Source organism: Formica exsecta, unplaced genomic scaffold (assembly GCF_003651465.1).
Source record: "Formica exsecta isolate Colony F162 unplaced genomic scaffold, ASM365146v1 scaffold458, whole genome shotgun sequence".
Lineage (NCBI taxonomy): Eukaryota > Metazoa > Arthropoda > Insecta > Hymenoptera > Formicidae > Formica > Formica exsecta.
In genome coordinates, this window is record NW_021851814.1 from 113,602 (window position 1) to 132,271 (window position 18,670).

The following is an 18,670-nucleotide window of genomic DNA, read 5'->3' on the forward strand; positions in this document are numbered from 1 at the left end:
AACGTTGACAAGACCGTTCTCCGACACGGTGAGGAAGTGCAGTCTGGGCATTTGTGGCAGCAGATTGGGACTCATTGGGCCCAGCAGTAAATTACTCGATAAATCCAGTTCCTCCAAGCGCTTTAGACCCCTGAGCGCGGATAATGCAGAAACGCTTAGACGATTTCCGCGCATTCTCAGCGAACGTAACACTGGCAATGCCAGGAAAACTTGCGGCGATAATTGTGACAGCAAGTTGTCGCACAAATCCAAATAAGTCAGGCTTGACAGTCCCTAAAACCGTAAGAATGTTTTGTTACTCTTTTATAAAACAATCTTTTCAAAATTATTTTTTACATAAAGTCATTTCTCGTTTATCTCATATATATTTTATATTATTTATAATCATAATTTTATTATTGTCATTTACTGTTTTTCTAATTCATATTTTTTTAATTTCTGAATTATTTTTTCTTTCCTTTACTGAAATTCAGATCAAAACGTCTCGCATTTTTAAAATGTAACACAATAGAATTCAATTACGTCTCAATAACGATTTCTCTCTGTTCGTATTAACATTTCTTTTATTAAAGTTTTCATTATTTTTGATGATATTTATAAAAATGAAACACTTTATACGCAAATCGCTAATTAATTAATCGTACCTTGAACGAGTCCGCTTCTAACGTCTTCAACTTGTTATGGGACAGATCCAATCGATCTAAACCGACTAGATGCGACAGCGCGATCGTGGGCACCGAATCCAGAAGATTGTTGGGCAATCCAAGCGCCTGTAACGGCCGTGCCAACGCCGTGAATGCGTTCTCGTGGACGCGTCTCAGTTCGCCGGTAGAGACGACCAGTCCGTGAAGCGCAACGTCCTCGAAGAAGCGTGCCGGCAACACGGAGACCCCTGTCACGGTCACATCCAGCAGCGATATCGTGTCCGGTCGGTTACGTTTCAAATGCTCGCTGATGATCTAAAAAAAAAAAAAAAAAAAACAACAGTAGAGATAATAAGAACAATATCTTCATTCTTTCTTATCTCTCTCTATATTTGCGTTTATCTCAAAATTTACATACAGATTGTGAAGTATTAATTGATTTTCTGTAACGGTTTTTAATCTAAAAAATATATTATCAATTATTTTCAAAAGATAAAGATTTACAAATTATGTGCTAATTATATATAATATCAAATTAAATCATTATATAATTTGCTTAGCTATCGCCGCGTCTTTTCTAATTCTAAATTCTTTTAATAGATTCGCAGAAAGAGAGTTGCTGCGAGTGCAAGCGATATTTGTTGCAATGTCGTCAAACATAATTGATAACGGGATATACGCGCGGCGGAAAACAACGGATGTACGCAAAGCAAGAGAGATAGAGCAATCGAGAAGAGAGACGAGAATGAGAGGAAAAGAGAAGTGAGCACAATGGACTCTCTTGAATAATATATGTATACGACTTGTATTTCATTGGCAGTCTATACCACCCACGTTCTTCTTGACCGTTGCTTAAAAAGTAACGACCTCGATTGCGCCGCGAAGCGTAACATCAGAGATTGAGCTTATATCTCATTCCGCAGTGTCTTTCGAAATTTTCCTTGAGGAAAAATTAATTTCACACATAACTTTAATTTGAGAATTAAATTTTAACAAATTATTGTTCAAGTTAAGAATTTTCAAGCAATTTTTATAATTAAAGATCTAAATATTCATAAAATTTTCGAAAACGTTTAATTCTCTACTTGCAATATAAAAGATTGTCCTTTAATTTTATTTGAAAAGCTAAATTTTAAAAAATTTGAATACAAATTAAAATAATTTTTTTGATGTTTTAATCTCTCTAAATTAATATTGTCTTATTCAATAACATTGATTAATTTTGTCATGCGGAATTACCTGCAACGCTGTTCTATCGCCGGTACATCTGAGCGTATGTGGAAAGTCGCAGGAACACTCCACGCCCGCTTTTGTGATATTTGGACACTCCCAAGCCACATCGAAGGGAAAAGATGATGAGGATGACGGCGTTGCATTTTCCTCGGTAGCGATTGTTGTTATTCTGAATGTACTCGTCAACAAAGGCGTCTCCGTCGTCGTCGTGGCATTGTTCTCCGTCACATCGAGACATGACGCCGTCATTATCAATGTTAAAACGAGCAAGTTTCGAAATGGCTTCGGCATCCTGGAAAAGAGCATGTTTAATAAATATATTATATTTGCAATTCTTTATTGTACAAAAAATATTTTTCACACGACGTGACAAATAATATTGCTGCAAAGTATAATAAGATTTCGATTTTGTTTCCGGCTGACACGCGCAAATTCATTCTTAAACGCCAATCGCTGATAACCACATTTTGAATTGACAAATTTGAAATTGCGAGTATAAAACTACAAATTCTTATTATTATTTTATATCTGTCTAAAAACATATATTTAATTCCGGGATGTCCCACGTTTATTATACAGAATTATGGCTTGTCACGAGGAGCGATTTAGAAAAGCTGTTGGAGCTCGAACGAGAGTTGCAACAACATACGCCACAAAAGTACAAAGCGGCTTTAAATTCTGCTTTAACTATGTATCTAAAGTACGTGCTCAAAAATATATTGATTTTATAAAAACATCATCCAGCTGTAGTAAAAATATTAAATATCATAATATTACATGACATAATATCAATAATTTCCCATTTTTACTATAGATTGTATATATTTTTTATTATATAAATTATATTTATTTATATAAATTAATATACATAGATATCGTAATATAGTGAGAAGACTCATCATGTGTTATGATCAAATGGTGCACACGCAAAAACGGGAGTTAATCAAGCAAATATTAGACTGTGCTATCGGGCGGATGCTAGAATATAAAAAGGAGATCGTCAAAATGGATCATAGGGATTATCAGTACGCTCTTTTTCTTTGCTTATTCAAATATCTAATTTAAAAAATTGTTTTTCGCTATTTAAAAAAGCGAAAATTAAATATCTTCACACTACGATTTAAAAATATTTGTCACGCAGATGGCCCGACGATATCTTAAATCGTATGAAATTCACGCCGGATGATATCGAGCTACTTGCATCGGTATCAGGCCGGGAACGCCTTGAGGAACGCAGGATATTTATTCAGGAGTTGGTGGAGAGTGCCTACAAAGGTGCGCAAAACCATTTCAATTAATAATAAAATTGTATTAAAAAGCCAACACAAATATATAAAATTAATTAAATTTGAAATATAAATTCTATAATAATATTCTAATTGCTATTTAAAAATAAATATATATAATCTTTTATTTGATAATTCCAGTACCACCAATGAGAGAACGCAGTCTCTCGCAATTACATATTGAAAGTATGACCGAACCGGGGGAGGAAACATTGAAGACGCGTGGGTCGCGTAGAAAAATGCGCGCCGTTCCCTCAAAGGTGGAAGTAATCCGCGAATCGCCCGAAGAAAAAGCCGCCCGAGAAGCAAAGCTCGCTGCCGAAAGAGCCATGCACAGAGCGATATCGCTGATACAGAGTCACGAGAGGGCCAGGAAGGGACGCTGCACCGGAACAGACGGTATATTTAGACGAAAAAAATTAGATAATAAGTTTTCTCAAGCAGAATAATTTTGAAAGAGAAAAACTTTGTTATCCAAATATTATCTATCGGTTCCCCTTATGCAAAATTACTAATATTAAACTGTTTTGTAGTGAAACGTATATACGATTACAATAAGAAAGTAGAGTTCGGAGAGATAGTACCAAGAAAAATAGATCGCTCCAAGTACGTCAAGTCAGCGATAATTATACAACGCGCGTGGCGGCAATACACCGCGAGGAAAGCCACGAAAAAACGGATCGCGCGTCTCGAGGAGGCTTTGGATATGACGATACCGAGCTGGCAGTGTCACAAAACGATCGCAAAGGACGAGGAGAATTTTCAACGACGACGTGCTCTAATGCCCGTATTCGAAACACACACCAAAAAGACGATCAGTGATGAACGTACGAGGGTAAATTTTTCGATAGTTTTCGGATGATTCTGATATATTTTCCGAGGGTTGTAATAAAAAAATAAAAAATAAATAAATAAATTTAAGAAAAAGAAGAAAATAAAAATAATTTTAAACAATTTTCTTTCGAAAGCTACTGAGAATTACAGGCCCCGGATTAATGGAGGATATTACCGACGAGATTTGTGAGTGGTTCGTCATCTGGTACGATACGTCAGGACAATACGATGTATTTCCAGCAGCGAATCTCGGCGGCAGCGTGTTGATCGCGACCGGACAAACCGCAACGCCGCAGGAATATTTAATGGAAATATTGGAAAAGAAAAAAAGAGGCAAAGCAAAGCGCCGAAGAATCGAACAAATAATGCCAGCAGTCAAAGCTGTCAAGAAAGCTCCCGGTTGGAAGATGCCGCAAACAAATGCTCTGTCTTGTTTGGAGGAAGCAAACGATGATTTTATCCGAAACTGGAGCCTTCGCGACGAAAGTGACAATCCGGAGCAGGAAGAGTACTTGGATTTGATTACTGAGAAACTTTGCTACGAGTTGCAGCTCGAGATGAGGGAGATTGTGGATGAGTTGATGAGAGCTGAGTTAGAATTGCTAAATAAAGCGCTACTGAAGGATCGTGAGCGTGGTAAAAAGAAACGCGCTAAACCAGGAAAGGGCAAAGGTAATTAATAGAGAACTAATAATCATTCGCGTTTATTGTCATCTGACGTTTCTGATTGAATTCTATCTCTCTCTCATTTTCTTTTAACAAATTTTAACATGTAACTAGTTTTTAAATTTGTCTAGATATTAAAAATAAAATTTAGGTATTAATTATTATAGCAGATATAAAAAAGGACACTGACAAAGTCCAAATACAGAAGAAAAAGAAGGATATTTTGGAAGATGTGGCCGTCGAGGATCTTTTCAACGAGCTGTTGCAAGCCAAGATTATTAGAAACTATCGGATCGTTTTTTTGCGCGATTGGCTCGGCGATCTTTCCTATCAAAATTATGAAGCGCGTCGTGAATTCCGGAATTATAAAGAACGGCTCGGGGAGATTAAGCAACTCGTTTTGGAATATTGCGTGTTGCCCTTAATGTCCAAGGAGACGCATCGAATCGCACCGCTCGTACGTTCCGTATGTATCTATGGATTACCAGAAGCCGGAAAGACTTTGCTCGCCAATGCTATTTGCTCAGAGGTAGAGTTCTTTAATCTTTCTTTGTGATTAACAGTAATGAAGGAGAAAGCTTTAATATGATATAAATACGAGATAATTTTCTTCAATTGTGTAATATCACGAATTAAAAGAGAGCAAATTTCTAATTGATTTTGATCTAATTGAGCTCTTTTCTAGGTTGGCGCATTACTCTTCGATGTATCGGCATCCGTCTTGATTGATAAATACATGGGCAAAGAAAATCAACAGAGGCTCATAGATATGATCTCCAAAGTGGCCCGTGTTTACGCACCTTCCATCATTTTTCTCGATGCTGGCGAAAAACCTTGGCTGAAGAAAGTTCCGCCGACAGAACAGCATCTTCGACCCAAACGATTCGCAAAGTATTTTGTCAAATTAGTGAAAGGTATCAAGCCGGGAGATCAGGTAAATAATTAGACAAATTCAATTCGATTCGTATTATGATATTTGAAGATTCTTAGATATCAGAAATGCATTTCGTATCGTGAGAACTCTCGGAATGGCACTCCTAAATTGTAGAGGGCTGCTATCGAGCAGCGCCTACTTTGTAAAATTCTTGTTATTCCCGTTTGAGATCTTTCTTCAATATGAATGAATCGCCGCCGCCTCGTCAAGTCCACACACATATAACCAGCTGGGTCTCTCTTTCTCTTTTTCCTACGTCATTCGGACCTCTCGTCTCGATCGCTCGAGGTTGCTCATCAATGAAACACCTCCTACTGATGTATATATAGTAGTATCGTTGTATGGAAACGTAGGTGGCGGGCGAGCTAACGTAGGATTAGAGGATAGAGTGTTGGAGGTTCCGAACAGATACTGTTATTCACTTGCGTAAATGCTATAAAAGACGGATTGATATTTTTATTTGAAAAATCTGCTCTTCTGTTATTTTATTTCAATTTTAATTCAGACTTCTATAAGAATTAAAATTTAAATCAAGATTTATTTTTTATAGCAACCAGTATGAAAAAAAAGGATCAAATAGTAATAATATATTTTTGGTCGTGATAAACAAGATAATATAAAATGATATAATTGTCTGTAACACACAAAAATAAGAAGGAATATTTGGAAGAATATTCACACACACATATATACACACACAGAGCACATACGTATAGAACTGAAATTCTGTTCGATTTTTCTTATTAGAATATTACGAATTCATTCAATAGATACTGTTTCTCTCATTGTCTGAAGAACCACAAAAGGCAACAGCAGCCTTCATTAAAGTGCACGACAAATTCATAAGAGTGCCCACTAGTGACTACAATACGCTATATATGTACTACAAGAATCTGCTAATGAAATATCACGGCGTCGACCGCAATATCGACGTCTCCTGCTTGGCCAAAATGTCCATCGGGATTCCTCTAGACTTTATCCGGCAAGCCGTAGAAAAGGTGCTATCGCTGCGCCGAAGAATCACCTTCAAGTTCAATCCGTTAAAACCGATCGAGATCATGAACGAGATATTGACGTACCGACATCCTACGGAGATGATAGAGGCGTTAGACAAATTTGAAAAACGCACTCCACTTGCCAGAGCTTTGCAAGCTAAGAAGAAAATCCGCGATTGAAAGCGAGCAAAAAAATGAGAATCAACGTGCCACGGAATCAAAATCCGTTTGATGCAAAAATGTGTTTACACGTAATGAAAATCTCTGTTGAATATTTTGTATCGAGCTGACGCAATTTGACGCATAGCTCATAAAGATACAAATCTAAAATATTTCTATCTATTGTAATTGCGTATTTTAATATTTGTATTACTAAATATTAATTTGAAATATTAAAAGAGCGCGTCTGCAAAAAAAAAAAAAAGATGGAAATATTTTATTTAAATGTTAAATTATATATATGTTGTATATAAGAAAGATAATGCATAACACTATAATATGATTACAGTATTGGTACGTACCTATAACGTGCGATGTGCGTCAGTCTCGAGCAACCCCTACACCCTCCCACACCTGACCTCGGTCTCAGAGCGCAGGAGGAATCCAGTAGCACCCACGCCAGTCAAGTGCCTGCGAGTACATCGTGTGATCCGTTCTATAACGACGAAGAGTAGTCTTTAGAAGTTGGGATGTTTCCTGGTATCGTGACCTTTCTTCGAGTTTTATTTTATATTATCTTATATCAAGCTTGACAGGGGATGTCAAAGGTCGAAAGCTCGGTACTAATATCGCTACTCGATATTATTCCTCGCGGTATCGCCGCATAATTGTGACACGCGAAATCGATTCCGTATCGAGGAATCTCCGCGGCAAAGATTGGCGATCTCAACACCCGATGGCGATGATCACCGATGAAGTTTGATTACAGAGATCTACACCGTCGCGCGCGTCAATCATTGGACGCGGATGGTCGCGCGGAAAACGGACATCGCGTCTTCCAAAGGGTCGCGCGGTGACACGAATGCCTGGATAACACCAGGATGATCGCATGGACGGTGGTCGCACAACATGCGTGTTGCGAGGTACTGTGCGCCGAGAGCATGCTCGGCGACCGCTTCCAGAGAAAACGTCGCCTCCATCGTCGTGTCCATACAGTGGGGACTCCCCCGGTCCGTCCGTCCGTCTCTCCGTATGTCTCTCGGTTTCCACATAGCATAGCCATGTATGGAACACGGGACGACGTTCTCTCTCCCGGCCCTTACGCCCACTTGCCGTAGCCGTGCTCTCCGTCGAACTGGAGCAGGTATCGTCGCGATTGACAACGATGATGAGAAGAACGATATCGCCTACGAAGGAAAACTCCTAAAAATATCATGCCGATTAGTGATGCTTGTTCTAATCCACAAAAAAAAAACTCCGCCAAGCGATTTAAAAACATCGATGATTAATCGAAGAAGGTATAATTCTAAAATTTTTAGTTTTTTTAATTCATTAATACAAACACAGTTCCTTTTTCTCTCTCTTTCTCTAATGAGGCAAAGGGATATTTTATAGCTAGACATCCCACATTTTCTCCTTCCATATAAAAACTTTATTTATTGATCCGTTCACGATATGAAAAGTAGCAGCGAACAATCTTCGTACGTGCGTGCTGTTTTCGTATGCATGAGAATTTGGGAGAAGATCGGTCGAGGAGCAAACGAGAAAGAGAGAGAGAGAGAGAGAGAGTGGGTGGAGTAATAGGGGCCCCCGAAGGTCTTTGGGATCCTCGTGAAATGCTTTTTGATACTGGAAATCGATTCGTCGTCGTCGTTACGAAATCACGTAAAACCGGGCCTCTACGCCCACGTTGTAGCGAGAGAGACTGGCGTAAAGAGTTGCGGTGAAAGAAAGTCCGACTTCTTTAATAAGCTTGAAGTGTTTATAACATGCCACGCCAAGCCAGAACGATGTTGGGTCTAAAAATTAAAAAAAAAAAACTGCATATATGAATATTGGATGTCGTAAATAAAACTTTAATTACTCATCATGAAATTAATTCTCATGATTTGACTTTTTTTCTAAATCGATCCACGCATCGCTCTAACGAGAACACAGCAAGAATTCCTTTTTTCATATAACAAAAAGACGAAGCTCATCGGTAGTAGATTGTACGACTGACAGTCTGATCGAGAGTTTCATTGTATACAAATGCCGTTGGAAAAAAAGCGGATTTAAGCGGCGCTTGCATAAGTTAATTTACGTCCAAGTCAGAGCGCACATCCTTCGAACAAAATAAACTGCCATTATTATTATAAAATCATATTAAGATGATCATCATTTTCTTCTAACATATCGCGTTCGTAATACAATATTAGCTCAAAATATAAAGCAAATAACAATAAATTTGCAATATTAATTTCTTTTAAATGTTAATTGTAGTGTAAGTGCGTTCGAAGATGAAGCGTAAATCTTATTAATGCGGCTATAATAAAATCGCCGTGCAGCGTGCAGCCCGGGATTATTCGATCCCACGATCGAGGTCCATTATTGATGCGCGACTCCTACAGAGGCGAACATTTCTCAAGAGCGTGACGACGGAAAGCGCCGTACGATTCCATGAAAGACTATCGTTCGCACGATATACTATCCCAAGGAACTCTGCTTGTGTGCTTGCACAAAAAGCTGCATCCTCCGAACCGGCTATATTGGAGCCAGTTGATCGACCTCCATGCTCTCTCGAAACTTTACGTTTATTACTCGATAATATATTACATTACGCTATAACACATACAGCACATTTAAATTGAATCACTCAAATTTTCATCATGACATATGTAAATAAAAAAGTACAAGAAACTAAAATATTAATATGAAAAGATTTATAGCCAGTTCGCAAGAAAATAGAATACACTCACACACACGCGTGTACATACACTCAATGTTCTCTTTATTATACTTACAATTAGTTTTATAGAAAATATTATGTTTTTTTTTTTTTATATTATACCCAATAAACACAAAGTAACAGTAACATAACATTAATGTTATAATTTCCCACTCAACAATGTAACTGTTACGTACAAGGCATGTTATATTGCAGTTACATTGTTGAGTGGAAAATTATAACATTGATGTTATATTACTGTTACTTTGTGTTTACTGGGTATTACATATTGCAATTATAACTCTACAAAGAGAAATAGAAAATAGTACAATTTATAAATAGTGGTACAAAAATAAGAAAACGCTTTGTGTTGCTTTTAAAATATGGATAATTGCACAATCATCTACAATATTGACGATTTAAAAATTCATTTATTTTAATTCTGATTTGAGCACATTGAGACAGCTAAGTGATATCTTCACTGAAGATCAATCGGCAGCCTCTTCTTGGAAATTAAACTTTCTTGGGGATTGAAGTCTCTTCCATTATGTCAATGTAATCTTTGACATCGTTTATATATTTCCTTAAGAACTTGTGATCCTTTTTTATATTCTTAATTAGACTTTTAACATCAGTTTCTCTATAAAAATGAGAAAAAGATAAGAATAGCAATTCCATTAAATTTCCAGTTGTGCAATCCATTTTTTCATGAATTTACCTTATTGTACCTAGTAAACAATGAACGTTTACGTCCTTTGAAGTGAGTTCATCGAAACGTTTGACTTTAACCGTAACTTTCAATATAGTGTCCATTTGTTTGCTTCGAGACAGGAATGAGATGCTAAAATAAACATGCTATTACTATTTCATAAAGTTATATAATATATATATAATATATATGTATTGTGTGAAAGAGATATTATATTTTAAATAATACAGTATCTCATATTAAATATAGTATAGTATAGCATAACATAGTGTAATATGAATAGATATAAATAATTACTGATCATAAGTAATTTCCATCAAATTTAAATTGTCCAAATGCTTCAAATCGAACATGAAATTCATTGCTAATTTCACATGTTCTGAAACACATTCTAGCATTGGTAGAATGTCCTCATGAGTTCTATACCTATACATAAGTAGTTTCGCATCTAGTTTTTCCAGAATTAATTTATGAACTATCCTTACTAATACACCTGAATCATCTGTCAGAAAAATAAAAAGAAAAATATAAGAGTAAAATATTGTAATTTTGTCCTTTAATTAATATTTGTATAATTACCTGAAACGCGGGAAATAATCTTGATTTTATTAATCAGATTTTCTTCAGAGCAATTAAGATCATATGATAAATACATTGCTATCAATAAAGAATTCGATATGAAGCCGAAAACAAACATTTTCCTGTCAATATTCTTATGATACATGTTCCAAATGCAATCATCCCTGTAATAAAATAATATTAGCTCTCTTCAATCTTCCTTTATAGTAAAAAAATTAAAAAAATTATATACCTTTCGCAATGTGTTTCTAATTTCTGCGATAACGATAAAAAGGGATCTTGCTCAACCAAAGACTCGTCTTCATTCGCGCTAACGCATCGTTCTACTGCGAGTCTTTCTTCTGTACATTCTTCGTTTTGTTCCATTTCTGTTACTCTTACTTCGTCATTTAAATTCTCTTTGCAATTGTTCTCAGAATATAATTGATTTTCAATTGCTTCTAACCTTTTGATATGATCAGTGCACTGTTCTGTCTTTAGTCTTTGCACATCCGAATATTCTTCTTTCTCTTTAACATTATTTTGTGGATTTGCATCATTATTTACCCTTTCTTGGATGTATTCTACTTCAGCTATTATTTCATTCTCTTTGATAATTGGCGATTTGCAATGATCAGTATTTGTCTCTTCATGTTTATTATTTTGTATTGATAACACATTTTCTGCATGAAAATTCTCTACATTCATTCTACAATGATTAGATTCATTAATTCGATTGTCATTAATAATTATTCTTCTGATTGCTTGGCAATCATCTTCCTGTTCAGTTTTATTCGCTATAGTTCTTCTAGAGCAATCTTCCATTTGAATGTTCTCTATATTTATCGATTCATTTTCTCTTAAAACTGTAAAACTTTCATTATCTTTTGCTATACTTTTTCTCGATTCTGCTAGACATTCGTATTCTGGAATATTATCTATTACTAATTGGTTTGAACTATTATGTATATTATCAATTGTTCCATCACCGGTCGATATCTGAAGTTTGTCTTTGCATAAGGCGTCAGAAAAGGAATTCTCGTCTTTGTAACTATCTAATAATATGAACGATGGTGGTTTAATCGATTGTAACTCTTCGATATTGTTTCCCAGAGTTTTTAACAGACTACAATCGCTAATCTCATTTAGATCATCTCTGAAATTTGATCGAGACAACCCAGTATGATCCATTGTATCCTTTACAAAACACTCATTATGTCCAGTATCATTTATATAAATATCATTAGGCCTTGGAGATAAACATACATTATTTTCTTGAGGAGTGTGAAATTCCATAAAAGACTTGCAAATCTTTTTCGAATTTGATTGTTCATTTTCATCAAAAATCGTTTTGTTTGTACTGCTAATATTTTTTAAAACTGCATTTAAGGAGTGATCTAAATTATTTGACAGAGATGGAATAACAAAATTATCAGGCAATTCATCGTGCGTGTCTGTCGTTTCTGTAATTTCTCTTGAAATTATGTAATTTTCTTTTGCTGCACTTTTCTTCAATTTTGTTAAATTATCTGTTGTTAAATGTTGAAATTCATTATCTCTAGAAATATTTAAATTCTCCCTTTCATTTGTCGCATCTTGTGTAAGATGTAAAGTCGATAAAATTGTATCAGTAATTTCCATTGATACATGTTGAATTGTTTTGTTTGCAGCTGTATCAGCTTGAAATGTCGATTCAGTTGAATTTTCAACAGGCAAACGTGCTTTTGACATAGTTTGAGAGAACGATGTAGATTGTGCAGCGCAAATAGTATTAAGTGTTTTTTCATGATGCAAAGAGACTGGGACAGCTTCAGTAATCTCCATAGACTTGTATAATAATCTAGTTTTTTCATCAAAGCCATTTGAATTATCCATATTCTTTTTTTTACATGTACTCTCTTCAGATATTGACTTGTGAACGATTGGACGAGTAATTTCTTCTTGATTTTTTAACACTTTAGTCATTTCCATGGATACATCATGAAAGAACATAGTTCTATCATCTTTGGATATTAATTCATCTATTTTCAAATTCTCCTTGTCGTAAGCAATCAAAGGTAACATATTTACAGGCTTTGTTATTTCCATTACATCATTAAAAAATTCAGTTTTATCAATTTGATTTTCTCTCAAATTATTTTCTTTAATTATATTTTCATCATGAGGATGTGCAATATTTCTGTCATACATTTTTGATGATATAGCAGTAGTCATTTCCAATGAAACATTAAAAGCTGTATTGTTTACATGGGATATGTCAGTGCTTGCGATAGATGGCTGTATTACATTTGTTAACATCATTGATTCATTAACATTCTGTGTTGCATCTTGTGTATGTTTAAAAACAATATTTTCAGAAGCAATATTAGATTGTAAATTTGTTGAAAATATCGTCTTATTATGTGTAATATTCCCAACGGTCGAATTCGTACTTCCATGAGTTTGTATGGGGTTGTTTTTATGAGATATGTCAGTGCTTGTGGTAGATGGCTGTATTACATTTGTTAACATCATTGATTCATTAACATTCTGTGTTGCATCTTGTGTATGTTTAAAAACAGTATTTTCAGAAGCAATATTAGATTGTAAATTTGTTGAAAATATCGTCTTATTATGTGTAATATTCCCAGCGGTCGAATTCGTACTTCCATGAGTTTGTATGGGACTGTTTATATGAGATATGTCAGTGCTTGTGGTAAATGGCTGTATTACATTTGTTAACATCATTGATTCATTAATATTCTGTGTTGCATCCTGTGTATGTTTAAAAACGGTATTTTCAGAAGCAATATTAGATTGTAAATTTGTTGAAAATATGGTCTTATTATGTGTATTATTTCCAACAGTCGAATTCGTACTTCCATGGGTTTGTATCTTTGAAATTTGTTCAAAAATTCCTAAATCAAAGTTAACAGACGGTCGAATTCGTACTTCCATGGGTTTGTATCTTTGAAATTTGTTCAAAAATTCCTAAATCAAAGTTAACAGGTTTCACCGATATTGGTACAGCCTGAATGGATACATTATTGCAGTTGCTAACCCAATTTGTATTTAAATTTAGGTTCAATGAACATTCATCTTTCTGTACATTTATTTCTTTTTCTGCATGTAAAGATAGCAAAGGCGTATGCATTGGTGTAGTAAACTCCATAGATAAATCCTGAGCACATGTCATATCTAATTCAGAGTCGACGTTGTTGCAACATAATTCAGAATATGATTTTATACCAGTATTATTTGAATTCTTTTCTTCATCAGAGTCTCTGTATATAATAATATTGCTGGATGTTGCATTTTTAGATACATTAGATACAGTAAGAGCATTTGTAGTATTACTCGCATTGTTCTCTTCATTGGAGTCTCTATATATAATAATATTGCTAGATGTTGCATTTTTAGGTGCACGAGATCTAAAAAGAGCATTTGGCGTTACATTTTGTTCATGTTGAGACGTTTCATCAGATGGTTGCACATATTTCTCATCTGTGTTGCTACATGCAATACTACTTAATGTTGCATCCTTAGATGGTTGAGATATACCAGATTTATTTGGCAGTATAGTCTCTTGGAACTGAAATCCTTCATCAAACAATTTCATTTCGATTGGATTAGTAAAATCCAAATCACAGTTCTCATTATCTTTTCCTTTAACTTTTATGTTAGACTCAAATAACTGATTATTTGTCAAGTTGGAGTTGTTTGAACAGCTTGAATTATTTTCCAAGATGTGTACATATTCATTATTAGAAATACATAAAGATGCATTTTCTTTTGATTCAGTTTTAGCATTCGAGTCTAAAGAAACAAAAGATCCTTTAAGACTAGAATCGTGCTTACTATCGTGCTCTTCATATGTATTATCCCATACAGTTCCTTGATCTATCGAATGACAAAACTCTCTGTACAGAATAGAATAATTAAAGAAAAGGTATTAAAATAAAAATAAATTGTTGATTAACTTTATAATAGTCAATACAATATACTCACTTGACATGTTTCTTATCTGCAAAGCTAACGCGCCTTTTAGTTTTTGATGGGGTTAAACTTTTTTCGTTGTGTGGAGAATCAAAATTCACATTTTGTAATGGTTGTCGTGGTTTACGTGGTTTAAGAATCTACCAACATCAAAAATCATTAATTTTTAATATTAATATATTAATATTAAATCGGACATTCTTTTAGTTTGCAAAAAGTGAGATAGTTAAGCTATAAAACAATTGTAAACAATAAACTCACCGATGAACGTCTAGATTCACTTCTCTTGGATGTAGGAGTACTACGAGGCATGATTAAAAATATCACTCTTTTTTCGCGGAGGAATCGCTTATCTGTATCATAAACGTATATTCAACATGTACAAAACGAGGATAATTAAAATATCCACATTTTATTCGTGCATACATCCAAGCCTCCATCAAACACACAAAAACGGTTACGATTCGATTTGAAAATTTTTTTATTATTGTTTCCTAAACCCATTTAAATCGCGCCAAATTAAGCCGAAATTCCAATGCTACAAAAAAATTGTAAATTTGAAAGAATAGTCATTCTTATATTTTTCTGCCTCGTTTATTTTTATAGTAATCAAGTTTCAATTTTATTCTATATTTTTTTCTTCAATTTTTCCACGGCTACGCACATAAATATATTTAACCAAGGAGCTTCGTGCGTTTCGGAACGCAACTCATGAAAACTCGCCATAATTTTCGAGATGAGCGCGCGTAATCAGCGCCCAATGGGCGATCGCCAAATGTGCGATTCTATACAATTCCACATCACGAACGTGTGTGTACACAGTTGTGTTTGAGTGATATCAGATGACGTTTGTCGTACATACAATCGTGGCAGTGGACGATATATAATTTGCTAAAAAAATTAAGAATTTCGCGTACGACAACTCTCTTCCCGTTAAATCGAAGAACGGCTCTCTATCTCTCGAACGAACGAACAAATAAAGGAGAAGTATAACTGACGACGAGCTTTCGATTAAGCAACGGCGGCGGCGACTGCGACGACGGGACGACGAGGGCAAGGATTATTATTAATCACTGTTGCTCGCTACGCCAACAGCTGACCTCGGGCTGGCTCTGACGCGCCGAAAGGATGGCAGAAGCCGCCGTTAATCTCATCATAAAGGCACCGAATCAACAGATCAAGGACCAAGTAATTAAATGCGATCTCAGCTGGACCATTGGCCGTCTGAAGGAGTATCTGTCGGAAGTCTATCCCAGCAAGCCAGTAAGTCGCGCGAAAGTGTCTCCGCCCGGTGAAAGCGTGACGTTTCTCCTCGTTTTCTATAAAATCGGAAAAAGAACATTTTATTTTATTAGTGTTATATTTTATACAGTCTTTTGTATCTGTATTATAATGTTTCGTTCGAAGAATTGTAAAGTGGAAAGATAAGATAGTATTATATTAGATAGGAATATATTTACATTTTTTGATGACATGAAAAGATATATCTTTTCTAAACATCATTAATCTTTACTGATTATAACTAGTATGTTCATTCATATGTCAGTTCATTAATATATACGAGAGACTAATTAACTAATGTTATGGGATGTTATGTTATTTTTTTACTCTAAAATCATTACGATTTTTATATAAATGTTTTGGCTGATTTATATATTTTATTATTATTATTACTATTAATATATCACAATTATATTTGTTGCAATATATATATCATATTACTAGATAAGTAACTGATTTTAGTTATTATTGTTGTTTATATAGGAAAGCTCGCATCAGAAATTAATCTACTCAGGTCAATTGCTGAATGACTCTGCACAATTGAAGGATATCCTGAGACAGCACGATGGTTTAGAAGATCAGGCATACACTGTTCATTTAGTCTGTACACCGCAGAAAATGTGTTCTGCTAAAACATCAGATCAAAATTCGACAATTGAAAATAATACAGATACAGCATCCTCCATGAGAAACAATCATATCAGAAGTAACAGTGTTCAAAATCAGAATCATGAGAATGCTAATGTCACTGCACCTCAACAAATGTATCTGCCTCAACAATACTTTGATCCTCGAAATAGTCAACAATTAGCCTGGATGCAACAGGCATACACACATTATTTCACACAATATATGCAACTGTAAGTACATATCTTTTTAGAAAACTTTTTGAAAAAGTTAGAAAAAATGCATAAATATGTGCATAAATATTACAATACATAGTTTTTCTTCTTGCAGCATGGCAGCGCAAGGCATACAATTACAAGCCAGTATTCCGTACCTGCAACAAATGAATATTAACATCAATGACAATACACCTCAACATACATACACGAGCACTAATAACAACAACAATGTCGTTGATGAACAGGCTGCCCAACCAGCAGCGCAAGAAGCGCCGGACATCAATGCGGGAAATAATGGCGCGGCTGAGGATGCCGCGTTTAATCGCGATTGGTTGGATTTCTTCTATACATTGTCCAGAATCATTGTTCTATTTGGTATAGTGTATTTCTACTCGTCTCCTCTGAGGTTTCTCATTGTCACGTTTTTGGGATTTGCAATATATCTGTGAGTATATAATATATTATTTAATATATATATATATTTCTACAACATTTTTATTGTGTATTTTTATACATACACATCTTTTTATTCTCTAATATTTTCTCAAACTTTTCTGAATATTATATATTGCATATAGATAATATAGAGTGATATCCATATTACAGATATCAGGGTGGTTTCTTCAGAGTACAACCGATATTACTAGGTGAGAACAACAATGGTCGCGTAGACAACAACAATCAAGTTTTACAAAACGAAGCGATGGGCCCACAGGCTGTGCCACAGCAACAAAATCCTCAAATGCCAACTCCGCAACCAGAAGCACGAACAAACGCTAACGAAGAGAATGAAGAACAACGGCCAGGTGCACTCGCCTTTACTTGGACCTTTTTTAGTTCGTTTTTTGCCTCGCTTATCCCAGATCAGCCGAATGTCATTTAATCTTGTCTGGGACCCAATCTGTTATAAAATCGAATTTTTTTTCCTCTACATTTACAAAAAAAGAATATATACAACCAAAACAGAAACGTGATATAAATATCAGAGATAATGGTGAACTTTATCATACATCAAATGTTGTAAGTATCATATGGTCTGTAAAATCAGAAATGCTTGCAAAATTGTGAGATTTGAGAGAGATACATGTATTCCTATGAAAGTCTGATCAGTTTTATGATATTCATTTTTGTATCTGAATCTAATAGTATATGTAAATGTTCATATATACGCGTATGTTAATAATCGACATACGGTTAAAATGGATGACATTTATTGTGGAACTCAATTTCCAATGTCGCGTGTAAAGATTATATATATATATGTATCTCGATTGAACTCGACGACAGAGTTCACGAAATGAAATAACAGTCACGTTCTATCTATATATATTAATACTAACTTTCCTTCGAAAGAAGATTGTTAGACTCGCCATCCCAAAGCTATTAGAATTTAATGTATAAAGGAAATTTTTTATGTTTGTAGAGTAATTTAAAGATACAACGAGATAAATTGTGTGCGTGTGTACATGCACGCGCGCATGTGTATGTATGCGCATGTGTGTGCCTATATAAATGTAAGAAACATGCGATTTTTGTGTAGAGCCTGTACTGTATAAAACGATAATATATTAAAAAGTAATGATAGTAGAACATTTAATTTGCTTAAAAGATTTTCTTATATAGCAATAATATTATATTATGCAAATATAATTTCTGTGATGTTTTAATACGATCGCAAATATATCCAGTGTGGTATCCTTATATAAAACGTGTCATACGCTGTATTCATATATATAAAATTATTATTTTAATATATAATTTATAATATATTATATAAATATAAATAATATATAATTATATAAATAATTATTGTATATAAAATAATAATTATATTATAACATATA

The 18,670-nt window shown here is 34.7% G+C and overlaps 3 protein-coding genes across 4 annotated transcripts in view; 1 reads left to right on the plus strand and 2 right to left on the minus strand.

Moving 5' to 3' along the window:
• LOC115240935 (leucine-rich repeat-containing protein 15-like) overlaps nt 1-8,512 on the minus strand; it is an 11,083-nt gene extending 2,571 nt beyond the window's left edge. The window contains exons 1-4 of one of the 2 annotated variants that reach the window (XM_029816389.1): nt 7,114-8,512; nt 1,884-2,169; nt 645-959; nt 1-273 (exon numbers count right to left, since the gene is read on the minus strand). In XM_029816389.1, coding sequence (XP_029672249.1) covers nt 1-273; nt 645-959; nt 1,884-2,168 — 873 coding nt within the window. In that variant the 5' untranslated portion in view covers nt 2,169; nt 7,114-8,512. Of the gene's footprint in view, nt 274-644; nt 960-1,883; nt 2,170-5,463; nt 5,555-7,113 lie in introns of those variants that run through there. The other variant, XM_029816388.1, reaches the window with a different exon arrangement.
• Nucleotides 8,513-9,869: 1,357 nt separating this feature from the next.
• LOC115240900 (putative histone-lysine N-methyltransferase 1) lies at nt 9,870-15,164 on the minus strand. Its single transcript, XM_029816330.1, has 8 exons — nt 14,962-15,164; nt 14,713-14,840; nt 13,673-14,624; nt 10,979-13,599; nt 10,747-10,910; nt 10,465-10,669; nt 10,177-10,299; nt 9,870-10,098 (listed from the first exon to the last, which is right to left on the minus strand). Exons 1-8 carry the CDS (start codon nt 15,010-15,012, stop codon nt 9,972-9,974), a joined length of 4,371 nt encoding a protein of 1,456 aa, XP_029672190.1. The 5' UTR covers nt 15,013-15,164; the 3' UTR covers nt 9,870-9,971.
• A 333-nt stretch (nt 15,165-15,497) lies between these two features.
• On the plus strand, nt 15,498-18,473 carry LOC115240901 (homocysteine-responsive endoplasmic reticulum-resident ubiquitin-like domain member 2 protein). The gene is made up of 4 exons (XM_029816331.1): nt 15,498-15,963; nt 16,465-16,841; nt 16,939-17,271; nt 17,433-18,473. The coding sequence occupies exons 1-4, from the start codon at nt 15,829-15,831 to the stop codon at nt 17,707-17,709; spliced, it is 1,122 nt and encodes a 373-aa protein (XP_029672191.1). The 5' UTR covers nt 15,498-15,828; the 3' UTR covers nt 17,710-18,473.
• The last annotated feature ends 197 nt before the right edge of the window (nt 18,474-18,670 follow it).

Coding starts and splice junctions, on each gene's coding strand:
- LOC115240900 (XM_029816330.1), bottom strand. CDS start 15,012: ATGCCTCGTAGTACTCCTACATCCAAGAGAAGTGAATCTAGACGTTCA. Junction 13,600..13,672: donor TTTTTGAACAAATTTCAAAG/ATACAAACCCAT, acceptor CAAATTTCAAAG/ATACAAACCCATGGAAGTAC. Junction 10,911..10,978: donor TTAGAAACACATTGCGAAAG/GTATATAATTTT, acceptor ATTTTATTACAG/GGATGATTGCATTTGGAACA.
- LOC115240901 (XM_029816331.1), top strand. CDS start 15,829: ATGGCAGAAGCCGCCGTTAATCTCATCATAAAGGCACCGAATCAACAG. Junction 16,842..16,938: donor TTCACACAATATATGCAACT/GTAAGTACATAT, acceptor TTCTTCTTGCAG/CATGGCAGCGCAAGGCATAC. Junction 17,272..17,432: donor TTGGGATTTGCAATATATCT/GTGAGTATATAA, acceptor TCCATATTACAG/ATATCAGGGTGGTTTCTTCA.